General features: G+C 51.1%; 2 protein-coding genes across 2 annotated transcripts; one reads left to right on the top strand and one right to left on the bottom strand.

Annotated features, from left to right (window-relative positions):
• Nucleotides 1–209: 209 nt before the first annotated feature.
• OAZ1 (ornithine decarboxylase antizyme 1) lies at nucleotides 210–4,205 on the top strand. Its single transcript, NM_001289841.1, is given in 5 exon segments — nucleotides 210–328; nucleotides 2,537–2,682; nucleotides 2,806–2,978; nucleotides 3,478–3,563; nucleotides 3,689–4,205. Coding segments are annotated over 5 exon segments (651 nt in total). The 5' UTR covers nucleotides 210–212; the 3' UTR covers nucleotides 3,820–4,205.
• Nucleotides 4,206–7,852: 3,647 nt separating this feature from the next.
• PEAK3 (PEAK family member 3) lies at nucleotides 7,853–12,059 on the bottom strand. The gene is made up of 4 exons (XM_021279410.4): nucleotides 11,651–12,059; nucleotides 10,757–10,902; nucleotides 9,982–10,601; nucleotides 7,853–9,484 (listed from the first exon to the last, which is right to left on the bottom strand). The coding sequence occupies exons 1-4, from the start codon at nucleotides 11,692–11,694 to the stop codon at nucleotides 8,483–8,485; spliced, it is 1,812 nt and encodes a 603-aa protein (XP_021135085.2). The 5' UTR covers nucleotides 11,695–12,059; the 3' UTR covers nucleotides 7,853–8,482.
• Nucleotides 12,060–14,545: the final 2,486 nt, after the last annotated feature.

Below are 14,545 nucleotides of genomic sequence, written 5' to 3' on the forward strand. Positions count from 1 at the left end.
TTTCTGAGTGACAGTTGGGCTGTTCCCGCACGGGAGCTCTCTCCGGTTGGGGGCGTGGCCTGACCCTGGGGGGCGGTACCATAGGTGGGCGTGGCCGTACAGAGGCTATAAAAGGACCCAGGGCGGCCGCGGGGCCATTTTGTGTAGCAGCGCCTGGAGAGCGGCCGGCGGGAGGCAGCGGAGGGTTTCGGGGTTCGGACCAGAGCGGCCGGATGGTGAAATCCTCCCTGCAGCGGATACTCAACAGTCACTGCTTCGCTAGAGAGAAGGAGGGGAATAAAAGCACCATTATGCCCGCCGTGCTGAGCCTCAGTACCGGACAGAGCAGGTGAGGGGCTGGGGCCTCGCTCAGCCTTCGCACCGCAGGGCGTTCGCCGCCGCCTCCTCCCCCCCCCCCCACTCCCCTCCCCGGGCTCTGGTTTTCTTCCTCCTTCTCCCCCCCCCCCCCCCGGACCGGGGGCAGGGCTGCTCCGTGGTGGGGGCGGGCCCTGCGGCCTGGCCTCCTCCCCCGCAAAAGAAGGGGGGGGGGGGAGCGGGAGGGGAAAAAAAAAAAACGAAAAAAACAACTATTGTTTTTTTAATCTTCAAACGTTTAAGGCGACGCCGTGAGGTCGGTTACGCCCCCAGCCGTGCCAGGGGACACGTCCTAGGCCCCCCTCACACACAGCGGGCCCGGGCAGGCGCCCCCCGAGCCCCCTCCCGGTGCCACGTTAGCGGCAGGCCCCGGCCCCTCGAGGGGCTGCTCCGCCGTGCCCCCCCCATCCCCGGCGGGATAAGGGGGGGAAAAAGGCTCCTGAAGACAAAAGGCACGGCCCTCAGGGGGAGAAGAGGCAGAATTAGGCAGAGAGGGGAAAGGGCTGGAAGCTGTTAGCCCCTTACGTAAGCGTAGATATTCTTGAGAAGTAACCGAGGTGCTGAGCCCAGAGTGGAACGTCAGACTGTTACGAGAGCTCTTAATTTAAAAGCCAACAGAAGAATTGAGCAATCCTAACAGATGCTGGGGAGAAAAGATCTGGAGTGGGGTGACCGAGCTACAGTGATGGAAGCTTAGGATGTGGGTCTGCCCTGAATAAAGAGAGCGATGAACAGAGCTGGTGTGTGCATTGTGAGACCAGCCCTAGAATGCTGCAGAAGCCGTTTTGATACTTAACTGCAGGTTAAAGAACTGTGTTTTTTTTTGCAAGGGGAGTAAGCTTACCCAAACATCACTAAAATATATTCTCACTTTTGAACTATAGACAGCCTTCATTATATAGTGCTTTTCATTGGGTGAAAGGTGAAATCATAAAGGATTGCTACCGCACAGCGCTGAACAAGATGTTCAAAGGCTTATTTGTAAGGCTAATTAGGAATACGTAGATCTGCAATCATTCTGAAATAAAAATAAGTAATGCTAGTATTAAAATCGTTTCAGAGAGCCTAAAATAATGGATTGAACACATTTAATTGAGATTGAGCACATTATAATTTTTAGTTTAATAACTTCATAGCTGCTGTGCTTACTAATGCTTTCTGGCATTTAATATTTGACTTACATGACCATTCATTGCCTTTCTAATACGGATTATTCATCACAGATTCTAAGCTCATTAAAAATTAAATTCGTATGAACTGTGCAAAATGGTGGATTATTTTGTACATGTTTATTCCGATTTGCAAATGGCTGCTGGCACTCACAGACAGGACGATTGTGAAAATTTCCCTAAGGGCCTCGATTGCTGCATCTGCTGAGATGACGCAACTCAAGAGTGAGCCTGCAGGGTGAAGGATGGTGCAGAGGGAGGGGCCAGGCGGCACAGCGATTGCTGTTCCTACAGTAGAAGGATTATTCACAGCCAGGCAGGCTTAGAGATGGGATGAAACAGCACACATAGAAGAAATGTTTCATATCTGAAGATAACATTCTTCACCTTAAACACTGGATGTTGTTAAGCAATGTGTAATTGCACCAAAAGTCAATCGGTAGAAAGACTTGTAGATTTCCAAATCATCAGATGTGGTCTTTAAGTTGAAACTCAAGAGCTTGCTTCTGAGCTTTGCCTGATAGTAACATTTGAGATGGTGTCCTTTGCGAGGCTATTTAATGTAATTTTCTGACCTCCAGCTAAGAGAGCTGATGCAAAGATCTAATGTAATTAAGGCTGTATATCACAAGGAAAAATGATTTCCAGGGTGGGGAAAAAAATGGGATTTCACATACATGGTAGTGAAATGGTTCCTTTCTTGAGATCAGATCAAACATACATCTGCCACAATACAGAAATTTACTTCATACCAAGTTAAGAGTATTTTCATCTCCAGGCTAGTATTTCATTCACTATTGTACAGTGGTAGCTTTCTGGTGCCTGTGGATCTGGGCTTTACGTGATGTTCTTGTGCTTGGCCTGTATGTTCTTTTGTCTTGCTACTTGGCTAGGTTGCAGTGGGAGGAGTTCCCTCAGTCTACAAACCTGTGCCATCTAATCCGTGTAAAACCTAGAATTCTCAGGGCTCTAACACTGCTGCTTGTTTACCTTTAACTGTGATTCTTTTCTAGTTCCAGGGTTCCCTTCAATTGCTGTAGTAACCTGGGTCCGGGGCCTCGGTGGTGCTCCTGATGTCCCTCACCCACCCCTGAAGATCCCAGGTGGGCGAGGGAATAGTCAGAGGGATCACAATCTTTCAGCTAATTTATTTTATTCGGTGAGTAACGTTAAGCAGCTTGCTCTGGTAGGTGGGAAGCTTTCCTTGTCCCAGCACTCCTAATGGGAGTTAACTCTTCTCCAAAATGAACTGGAAGTAATGTTGAATGTATTACTGCTACAGGATAATCGGCTGAATGTAACAGAAGAACTAACATCTAATAACAGGACAAGAATTCTGAATGTCCAGTCAAGGCTTACAGATGCCAAACACATTAGTTGGAGAGCAGTGCTGAACAACAACAACCTCTATATAGAAATTCCCAGTGGTGCTCTGCCTGAAGGGAGCAAGGACAGGTGGGTAGAATAAAATGTAACTTGAGTTTGATTTGTCTTGAAGATCTGGCATTGTACTGTTGATATTCTCTTCAGTCTGCTCATGGTGCTTGATGCTCTCTCGTAAGAGACTACAACTAAGTGATCCTGATCTGAGAGCGTCATCTGCTTGTTCTGTTAGGCAAAATAAAATCAAGGACAAAGATTTGATTTCAAACTGCATTCCTGGTAGCAGTGTGGCTGCTTTTATCCACTGAAAATAGCATTCTGGTTCGAAGTCCATCACTGCAGTTCTCCCTTTAGCTGCAACAAAAAAACAACCACATTTTTTGGTGTAATTAAGATTTAAATTTGTCTCAAGTTATGGCTATGGCTTGGGGATTTCTCATTGGTGTGAGTCTGCAACCCATGCCTACTACTTGTGCTTGTAATGTGTGCAGATGGGTTCATGGGCCCTTGCTACCCACCTCTGATGAAGTGCGTGCTCATGTGCATTGAATGTCTTGCATTTGTTTTGTAGTTTTGCAGTTCTTCTGGAGTTTGCTGAAGAACAGCTTCGAGTTGATCATGTGTTCATTTGTTTCCACAAGAACAGAGATGATAGAGGTAGGTGTTAGCACTGTCACTAGAGATGTTAATGCAATATTTGAAGTTTTTTTTTTTTTTGTGGAAACTTTTAACTGTTGCTTGATACCAAGAGAATGAAATGTTTTCTCTTTTTTTTTTTCTAGCTGCATTGCTCCGTACTTTCAGCTTTTTGGGCTTTGAGATTGTGAGACCAGGGCATCCCCTTGTCCCCAAGAGACCAGATGCTTGCTTCATGGCCTACACGTTTGAGAGAGACTCATCAGAAGAAGAATAGATTGCAATGTTTGCCTTTTAGAGCTTTCTTGTTGTCTATAAAGATGATTCTGTAGAAATTTTGTCAACATCTATTACAGTATATATAACTTTGTATGAGATGTTGTGACCAACTGCTCTGGTGGTGAGATGTTGAAAATTTCAGACTCCACATCTTTTTCTGGATTTGTGCGCATGTTGTGGTTGTGCAAATAAATGCTCCCTCCAAATTAGCAGTATATTTCTTGAAGTTTAATATTGTGTTTGTGATACTGAAGTATTTGCTTTAATTCTAAATAAAAGTTTATATTTTACTTTTTATTGCTGGTTTAAGATGTTTAAGACTTGCACTCTGAAGAGTTGGCTCTGGAACTCTCCCAGCCATTAAAGTTGCAGGTATGGAAGGGCTTGGGTTACTTGTCGCTTGATTGGAGCTCAAGGCTATCATCTGTCAGGACTTGCAGTCCTGGAAGAGCCTGCTTTTAGTGAAAAAACTAGTAGGTTATCCGTTTCTACTGGTCATTGTGAACAATGATGGAGTAGCAGTATTAAACACCAGCCAGGCTGGCAGCCAAAGTCTGGCTTTTTTTTTTTTTTTAATTGGTTGGAAACAGAAGTTCTGAGGTACTGAGAGGCCAACTCTTGTTCTTACCCCTGCCATCAGAGTGGTTCCAAAGAGTGTTTATCAATATTGTAATAGGTGCTTTATATATATAAATATATGTAAATCCCTGCTGTATCAATGTTTCATAGGATAGATAATTCAGGGTTTGTGCTGGTTAGAGTGAAATGAGCGAAATGAGCAGTTGAAATGCTGAGAAGCACAACGTATGCATGCTATGAGGTTCAAGCAGCTTTGAGAACCAAATAATGCAGTTATAGCATCTGAAATCTGTTAGTGGTAGTGGTGGGATCCTGTGCTGGCACTCGCTGCCTTATTGGCTGTGATCTAGAAAGGCTTGCGGCACTTGCATAGCTAAATGTTGTCACTGAAGCTAAGGCAGCCTCCAGAAGGCCTGCAAATCAGGTGAAACATTGGGGTTGAAGTACAAGGAGAAGGGAGTTGGGCAGTGCGTGCTGGGGGGGGGCACAGCCACCCGGACAACGTCTGTGATACTGAACAGAAGGGAAAAATGTGGGCGTATGCAGTGCTAGATTTACCAGAGGTTGCAGTGTAGCTGTCACCTACAGTGGTAGGTCTCCAGAGGGCTGTGCTTTAAAGCATGTTTCAGGTTTTTTTAATTTACATTTGCAGCTGTACATGCTTGTTCAGTGCTATTAAATCCCATCAAACTTTGTCTATAAAGCTTAATAGCAGTGAATCCTTGGGGTCGATTGAGTGCTGGCTCCGAGGTTATTTTACCAGGTTTCAAGCACCCCATTGTTCATGCTCTTGAGTCAGTGTAAGCTCAAGCACATGATCCTCGTTTGTTCCAGCATGTGCTCTGCTACCAGGTCTGTGTCCCCAGAGCTTGGCTTTAGGATCCAACTCACCTATGTTCTGAAATGTGTAAATGCATCCTGGGGGGCTGCTCTGTGGGGGTGATCCTTAGGCAGCTGTTCTGGGCCGAGGAATACAGGCATTGCATGAGTATGTCCATCTGCTACTGCTACAATTCTCTCCAAGCAGTGGTGAACGAGTCCCATGGTGGTAACTGCCCCTGCTGCAGCACAAAGGGGCCTGTGGGTGTGGTGCTGTGATCCCAGAGAACCTGGTAAGTGATGGTCTGATTAATTGGCTTCAGGCACTTACCAAGCCTTTTGCTAACATCTGGACCCTTCACACTCCCAGCACTGTCACTCTCTGCTCCTTGGGTCCTGGTATAGCTGCATGACAGCCGGGCTGGCTGCTGTGTAGCTAGGTGAATGCAAGCAGACCCCTTCCTACTGTCACTTGTTTATGGTCTTATTGTCATGTGCATTTTTTTTTTTATTATTTATTATTATTATTTTTTTTTTTTGGAAAGCTGTGAACTTGCCAAAAGCTGGCTAGGAGGAGGGGGGCATGAAGTGGGTCGGAGAGGGTGTTCCTGCCTTTTCCCAATAAGCTGGCAAAAGCCTCAAGTTCCTAAGAGGTTTCTCGTACGAAACTTTTTGTCTCACCTGTTGTGGCGGTGATGCTCCTGCCTGCCTTCTGGGGGGATGAGCAAGTGTGGAGCCCGCACGGTTCTGCCTCCAAAGCTGTAGACCCATGCAGGCTTTGCTGGCTGCGGTGCTCCAAGCTGCCCCAGCAGAAGGGGTGATGGTCACCAGTGGTGATTATCAGCTGGAAACCAGAGCTGGGGGTGCAGGTGGTGCTTGGAGCTGCTGTTGTGGCAGTGACACAGGATCTGGCCATCCTGGCCCCTGGGACACCAGAGGCTGGGGTAGGCCTGCAGGAGTATATATGTATGTGTATGTATATATATATATATATTATTATTATTATTATTATTATTATTTCCCCCCCCCAAGGTGAGGTGCCCAAGCAGGCCCTGCTGCTGAGCTGCTGCTACTGCCAGGGCTTTTACTGCCATCTTGTAGCCATGCATGATACTACAGGAGCAGCAGTGGGGATGCAGGGCAATGCCTCCTGCGCGGTTCTGGCCCCAAAGCTCCTACTGGGAGACTCTGGTTTTGTGAACCAGCCGTGCTTGGGTACCGAGCAGATTTGTGTGACCAGGGAGATTTTTCAACCCTGTTCCTTCCTGTCTGTAGGACCTGGTTTCCCTTGGTCCCACCTCCCTTGTAGCTCTGTTTGGGAGATGCTCGAGGCAGGGATGGTCCCCACTGTGTGCAGAGCCTCACACAAAGGGGCTGTGAGCTCAGCTGGGTGCCAGCCCTGCTGCAGTCCAAGCAATGAGGCTGATGTGGGATGCAGCCCTGGGCTGTGAGGCTGGGGATGGAGCATGTTTCTGCCATGCCAGACTGGAAGAAAGCAGTGCCCTGGGAAAGCAGCACGTTGTTGGGGCAGGGCAGGAGGCAGAAACCCACTGGCTGGGAGCATTTTTCTCTGTGGTTCTGTCTCCAGGCTCACAGCTCCTGTTTACCAAAGTTTTTTCAAGTCTGGGGACTGCCAAGAAGGATCCTTCCCAGACTCAGCTGTGCCACTGGCTCTAGTGACTGCCCAGTGTGTCACCATCGATGGGACACCAGACCTGCCTCTGTGGGGAAGCCCCCAGGGCCCATCTCACTGTGTGCACAGCCCACAGCAGCTGTTCTCTATGCCGTCAGGTGATAGCTGTGAGTGGATTAATAATTACTCAGTTAATAATTATATCAACTACCCAAGTGGGGTCTCGTGTGACACTCGACCAGCTCTGCAGACAGCTGTGCCGCTGCCATGCTCACGTGGTTTGGAAGGTGCTGACCCTGCACAGTGCTGAGCAGCCACTGCCTGCATGATGTGTCCTTAAGATTTGTCCCCCCACGTGCTGTGGGACAGGCATGTGCATCTGGTTATGGGTCTCTTTACAGGGGAAATGTATTTATTGCAAGCTGCAGTCAGTTTAGTCACCACGTGAGTCAGATCCTGCTCACACGCAAGTCCCATTCCAGGAGTGGGACCATGGGGGGCACACTTGGCTCAGGGCTCAGCCAAGAATAGGTGCCAAGGGGTCTGGGACTGTGTGCGATGGGCTCGTGTCCCCAACATGCTAACCCCACTTTGCCAGCCCCCTGTTGCAGCCAGACATTTGGAGATTGTCTACGACCCTGGGCTCAAGTTTCTGCCTTACCCACACAGGCTTTGCCCCATCCCATACACCTTGAGGTTTCATGACACGGATCACAGCACAGTGATCGCCATACAGGGCATCCAGGTGCTGGTTCCTGGCACCTAACAGACCCTAAACAGAGGCTGAGACAGACCCATGGGCATCTCACACTTCCCCATAGATGCAATGGCCCTGCCTTGGCGCAGCCAGACTGACGATCCAGTCTGGCCCCTGTGTGCAGTAGCCACAAACCCACCCGCTGTCTGCTGCTCCAAGTCATCTGTGGAGTGGTGAAGTTCAGCTTTGTGATCCTCTCTGGATGGATTGTCAGGGTGTAAGAAAGCACATAAAAGGCCAGTATTTAATAGGCTCAGCTCTGGGTTTTATTGAAGCTGTGGTTGCTTTATTTCCCCCTTTGAGACGACATTGGTATTTGTGACTGTGCTACAATCTGTTCCTAAAAAGGGCAAGGCTGTGTGATGCATTGTGTTTCTTCTCCCATAATGGTATCTTAAGGCAAGCAGTAATGTATGGCTTTGTATTGTTATTTAAAACAGTGGCAGTAGCAGTACAAGAGTTTTTTTTTTTTTTTTTTTTTTTTTTTTTTTTGCGACCTCGTGTGTGTGAAAAATCTAAGCTCCATTAACCTTACCCAGGATAATCAACCACTGAGCTGAGCTGGTGCTTTGTCCTGTGGCTCCCATCCAGCTGTCTTTCTGAGATGCTCCAATAACCTGCACTCAAACCATTGAACAAAAATCAGTGAAAGGTATAAAAATACATCCTGCATCCTGGGAGCCAAGGTACCATGGTGGGAGTTTGGTCCCTGCTTACTTGGGACCATTGTTCATGTGGCGTGCAGGATCAGTTTCAGATTTGGAAACAGTTTTTGCAGCCAGGATCAGCCTTGGTTAGGAGCTGAGAGCTGGTGGATTTGTCCAGACCTCTATGGGCTCCCATCTTTGGGGAGCCTTTTGGGCATGCTTGTTTTTAGGGCATGTAGAGAATCTGGGTAACCTGGTAGAGCATATGCTCCGTGACCTCTGCAAAGTACTGGCAGCACAGCCACTCCTCCAGGCCAGGGCTCCCCCCGGCCCCAGCCCCCTTCTCAGCAAACTTCAGCAGCAGCAGTGCCCTCTTCATCTCCACCCAGTTCCGGAGCAGAACCAGCGTTTTGTTGCTCTTGGCGAAGAGCTCCTGGCGAGGCCCCCAGAGCAGGACCTGCAGGATGCCCCTGGCCTGCTCGATGGAGACCCTTTTGAAGGGGTCTTGGTGGAGAAGCAGCAAGGCCAAACGCTTGAGTCCCGTGGAGTAGATAGACAGGGAGGGGATTTCAGGAAGCTGATTTCTTCTCAGGTCCAAGGCATTTTCCAAAGAGATATCCACATGCAAGATCTTATAGATCAGCATGCCTATATTCAGCTCATCTGCCATTGGGGTGAGGGGAGCAGCAGAACCCTCTGTCCAATTCTGCTCTTGGCTGGTAGAACAAGGTCTTCTCTTGTTTTTAACCTTGAACAAGTTGCTGATGATCAACCTTGGAAGGGACAGCCCCATGGATGCCTCCTTGTCCTGCTGGCTCCCAGGGGGACACGGGCACTGCACCAACAGCAGGTTCTCGGGGCAGATGTCACCCTGCCCCAGATTCTGCGCCCTGAGGTGCTCCAGCCCCATGCACACCTGCAGGAGGAGGAGGCACGCCAGGCGCTCATAGTGCCCGGGGCTGCTCCTGTGCAGTGCCCAGGAGCCCTCCACAAACCCTGCCAGGGTCTGGTAGGGCACGTCTGGGGATAGGAGGACCTGCAAGACTCGGGGGATGGCAGGAGGGGCTGGCTCCTCTCCAGAAGGGGACAGTTCCTGCTTACTGGGGTGGCCCGGGAGCAACAGCTCCCCAGGGATGTGTTCGGTGAAACGTCCGATCACGCGCTGGATGCTGCAGTGTGCCCCGAGGAAGCTCTCCATGCCCAGACTGCAGCAGCCTGGCTTGAGGACCTGTGAGGAGAGAAAGAGCAGGGATAGCTGTGCCAGGACAGAGCCTGGGTCCTGGGCCAGGCCACCGCTTGGGTTGGGGCCACAAGTCCCAGTCTTACCCATGCATGGTGCTGGGCTTGCCTGCACCCTCTGGTGCCTACCAAAACAGCTTGAAGCAAGAAATGGGGCATACAGAGGGGGGTGTCAGTCCTGTCTGAGCTGCAAGGCTGCTTTGTTGGGTCTCATCCTGCACTACCAGGGAGCCAGCCCCATTCCCTGCTCACTGGCCCCTCAAGGCCTCGTGCCAGGGCACTTGCCCCAGTGATCCCTTCATCCTTTACCTTGGACCTTTGATCCCTTGAACCCACGGGAGCCCTCAGCAGCAGCAGCAGCAGCAGCGCCAGCTCATTTAGCAAATGAATAAGTTGTCACCAAAGGGGAACCTCCCAGCTAATGTGGGCCACCCCAGGGTCACACTTGCCTGCAGCCCCCTCCTGCTGCCCAAACTCCCCGCTTACCTTGGCTGCAAGCACCAGCTGGTCTTGCCTAAAAGCAAATCCCACGCGGAAATACCAGGCATCGCCACTCTGGCAGCACGGCTCCCGCTCCAGGATGCTGAGTGCTGCCCAGCCCTTCCCTGCCAGCTCTGCCCCCAGCCGCTCCGGGGGTCCCACCAGCCCCTCCTGGGCTTGGGCCACCAGTCGGGTCAAGCTGGCCACCTGGCAACCCACCAGGGCTGTGTACAACCCGTCCCATCCCTGCAGGCCCCGCAGCAGCCGGCCCAGCTCTGCGTCTCCTGTCCCAAAGGTCAGCTCCTCTGGGCTGGGTGTCAGAGCTTCCCCCGGGATGCTCCAGGGCTCCCCCAGGCTCTGGGACTTGGCCAGGGGCTTCTTGGGTGCCCGGGGGGGCCCAGAGCTGGGACCCCCCTCCTTGTGTGGCAGCAGGGTGCTGCCAAACCATGGTGTGGTGTCGCTGTGGCGGGGCCGTGATGGACCCTGCTCCGGGAGGGACTCTGCTCGCTGCAGCTGCTTTTTTGGCAAGGGAGGAGGCAGGGGGTCATGGCCGGGCTGGGGGGGGACTCTCCTGGCTCCATCCCCTCGGCTGGCCTTGGTGGGGACGAGGTGGGCGCGCAGCTCTCCTGGGGAGGGAGGAACAGGGGGCTGTTATTCACACCACCGCACCTCTCCAACCTCAAAGCCATGCACAGAGGGGGGAATGGCTGTTGGGGGTGTGGGGGGGTAGGGGGTGGAACAGCATAGTTCTGTCCCGGGGGGGTGCCTGGTTATCACTCACCCACGTTGCTGTAGATGAGGGCTGAGGCGGGGGTCTGAGGCAGGTGTTCCCCTGGGGTGTCTGGCATGGTGGTGGGTGGTGCGAGGTCCCCCAGGTCCAGGCTGGCACAGCGGGTGTGCACTTGGCCCCCCGCCTGCGCCATGGCCCTGCACAGAGCTGGGAGTCAGCGCTTGCCCCCCCTCCACCCCCCAGGGGCTTCCGCTCCTCCCACTGCTAGCTCTGGGGAAGAAGAAAGAAAAAGGGGAAGCAGCAGCTGGGGCGGACATGGCTGTGAGGTTTGGGGGTAAAAGGCGGGGAGTTTGGTCTCCCAGTGACTCCAGCTCCTGCACTGGGGGTGCTCCTGTGGGGCGGAGGCTGTGTGGGTTTTTGGGTGTGCTGGTGCATGGCTACAGCCATCATTTCATATCTGCCTTGGTGGCCATGAGGTGGATGCAACGATGATGGAAAGGTGTGGGGTGAGGGCAGGAAAAGCTTTTGTTGCCCTACCTGCCTGAGCAGAGACAGGGCTCAGGGGATCCAGAGGTCTGTGCATGAGGAGGGATGTGCAGTGAGCCTGCGAGCACTGAGCAGGGACATAGAGCAGTGGGAAGGAGCCAGCCATGGGGTTTCACTTCTCCATCCTGGCCTCTGACCCTGCTGTTACGAGCGGTACTGAAACCATGTTGGCTTTCTTGAAACCCACCATTTTCTGCTGGCAGCATCCCTGTACAGCTTCAAGCTTTGGCACAGATCTCCGCCCCCGCCCCCCCCCCCCCCCCCCTCCCGCCATGCATTACTCCCCTGCTGCACCCATGGGTCTTGCAGTGGTGCAAAACCTCAGGCTGGAGCATTCTTGCTGGGTTGCAGCTGGGAAGTGTAATTCTGGGACACATTTGCAGAGTAGTTTGTTGTTACCTCTGGTATTTTCTCGGCAGCGGTGGGGGTCTGGTGGGCTCCATCTCCGTCTCCTGGCACTGCTGGGGCCTCCTTGTGTTCAGCAGATGTACCGGCACCCCATTCTGGGATCCCCAGTGCTGGCCATGGCCTCTACTTGCAGGAAGATGTACTTTCAAAACACATTCCTCAGTGTCTACCAAGCTTAAAGTAAGTCCAAGGCTCGGTGTCACTTCTGAGCCATCCTTGTGTCACCCTGGGGTGCTCTGGTCACCGATTGCACCACTGTCAGCTGGGAGTGCTGTGACCTGCTGCACGTTGTTGCAATGTGTTTGCTTCACCCCTGCTGCTTGCACACACTTCACACTCCTCCTCCTGGGTGCTTTCTGGATGGCAGCAGTGCTGCAGGGAGGGATTTCTGCTGTAAAACCTTCCAAAACCCTTTTAAAGTCCCTTCTCTCCAATGGCTTTACACTAGATGTACCAGAGTGGTGGAAATATTTATTTATTTATTTATTTATTTATTTTGTCTGGGATTTCCTGGAGCTGTTACAAATCAGGAAATTCCCCCTCTGGTATCTGTCACCCCTAGGACAAGGTTGCTCTTTTAACACTCTAAAAAATGAAATGTGGGCTGTCTTGAATTGTGTCCCAGCTTTAGGCAAACCATGGGAATTTTGCCTGAGAGCCCCAAGGCTGGAGGATGAGCAGGCTTCAGGAGATGTGGCTTTATACACAGAAAAGGCAACATCGTCGGTATTTTTGAAGCTTGAGCTGGGACAAGACAAATGTCCACAGGAATGGTGGTGGGACAGGCTGGTTTTGGGGCTTAACTGGTGCTTAGCTGGTGCCTGAGGCACAGATAGCCCACTGATGGGGCTTCTTGTGGTGCATTTTACAATTCGCATTTCCTAGACAGCACCAAGAAACCTGCTGTGTTTGTGTCTGTTTGCCTGTAGTGCTCACCAAGCACAGGCCATATATTAGAACTGATAAAGCATGTGCTGGGGCTGAGCTGTATTTTAATCCTGATTCAGGAGGATGTGCAAGAATTTGGGAGGTGACAGCATGTGCTTCGTCCTTCCCGTGCTGGTTGCGATGCTCTCCCTGCTGGATGCAGTGGGCTCAGCTTCTGCTTGCACTGCAGAGCAGGAAGCTTGGCTTTGTACTCTCCCCTGCTCCCCCCAGGGCTATAGTGTCGTAAAAATAGGAATAGAAATGGTGAGCATTTAAGATTCATCAGGATTCTTGGCTTATTGATGGTGTTTGGCAACAGGGTCAGCACCTTTCCCTCATCTTGGTAAATCATTTACGTTAATGACTGTACAACAAACCATTCTAAACAACTGTAAATCTACTAGGAACATCAATTTTTCTCCTTAATAAATAATGTTACATTCAAGATAAACCAGGGACCATTAGGAATAAAAAGCACAGCATTAGTGACATGAATGTTCCCCTGCAAAGCTAGGGAAAAGGCATCAGTCAGAAAAACTTGCAGTGGGCAAGAAGAGACTTTGGATGTTTGGACCTGTGACTTCAGGTAAACACCTCCAAACTGTTACTGGGAAAGCAGGGGGATGGTCACTGGTATTTTGGGTAAAAGGGAAATTGGGCTGTAAATGGGTCTAGCATTAAACCACATTGCAAAATTAAGTCTCCAATTGTCAGCTCTGTGCCAACATGTCGATTCCAACCACAAATGGCAAACTAAAGATGGTAAAACACACCAGCAGCTGCCAAACGTGGTGGGTGTATCTCCCCGCTAAACAGAAAAAAAGTCACACAAAGATATTTTCTCCCCAAATCGCTCAATTCTAGCAATTGCTAGAAAATAGCAATTGCAGGGCACTGCCTGAGATGGGGAGAGATTTCCTCGTGGAGCACCTCAGGAAGCTGATTTTCAGGGCAGCAGGAGGGGTTTAGGCACCGTTGGCTGACAAAATTTGCTGACCACCTTCTGCCAAAGTTGCCGAGCACTCAGCAGCTTTTTGTGCCGGCAGGGCTGGCAGAGGTCACTGCCACAAAGCCCTTTGTGCCCCCACACTCTGCAGCCGGGGGGCCTGGGGAGCTGAGGCAGGGAACTTCTACTTTGCTGAAGTCTTTCTAATTTATAAGGAAATTGGTTTCTCATCCCAGCGGGAATAAGATCTTTAAATGCACCTGCTGGAAAATTGCTTCTTTCATCCTAATTGCCTTTATTTTTTTTGCATTTTTTTGGTTGTTATCCTTAATACCTGGCTGCTGCAGGGATTTTTCAGGCCCATCTCTGGTTGGGTTTCTCTTGGCTGGGGTCAGAGCCGGTTTCTCAGCAGCCTTGGTCATGGAGACTCCATCACCCCTAGAGCTGCTGCAGGAACCATGGGGCTCAGCTCTAGGTCCTGTGAGCACCCAGACTCTTCAGCACAGCAACTCTGACAGTGAGCCTGTCGTACTCTCTGGAAACATGCATTTATTATTATTTTTTTTCCATGCAGGAAGTAAAAGAAAACCCCCAATTTCCTCTTTTACACCCCAGTGTGCTCCTGCCCTGCCCAGCTGCAGAGGCCAAGGGGCATTTTCCAACTGGGACCACTGCTGCTTTGTTGCTGCTTGCACCCTGGGAGCATCCCTAAATCCCCACAGGGTGCAGGGTTTTGGGGTACAGGGGGGAAGGAGCCATCCAGGGCTGGCTCTTCCAGCAGATGGAGGCATTGCTTTGCTTCACCACCCCACAGGCACCCAGTGTCTATCCCAGTGACCATCCCAGTCCCACACTGAGGGGAGCCAGGGCTGTGGGGTGACCAAAAGAAGGACAGCCACCGAGCCTGGGAGTGCAGGGTAATGGGGTGTTTCTGGATGTTTAGTAGTCCCTTCACATCCCACTGCTGGGAACACAAGGACAGGTCTGCACCTGGGCAAGGGCAGAGATGCCAG

The sequence above is a fragment of the Anas platyrhynchos genome, chromosome 29 (assembly GCF_047663525.1).
Source record: "Anas platyrhynchos isolate ZD024472 breed Pekin duck chromosome 29, IASCAAS_PekinDuck_T2T, whole genome shotgun sequence".
In the NCBI taxonomy this organism is placed as follows: Eukaryota; Metazoa; Chordata; class Aves; order Anseriformes; family Anatidae; genus Anas; species Anas platyrhynchos.

Coding starts and splice junctions, on each gene's coding strand:
- PEAK3 (XM_021279410.4), bottom strand. CDS start 11,694: ATGGAGCCCACCAGACCCCCACCGCTGCCGAGAAAATACCAGAG. Junction 10,602..10,756: donor CCTCATCTACAGCAACGTGG/GTGAGTGATAAC, acceptor CTCCCTCCCCAG/GAGAGCTGCGCGCCCACCTC. Junction 9,485..9,981: donor AGCTGGTGCTTGCAGCCAAG/GTAAGCGGGGAG, acceptor CTCTCCTCACAG/GTCCTCAAGCCAGGCTGCTG.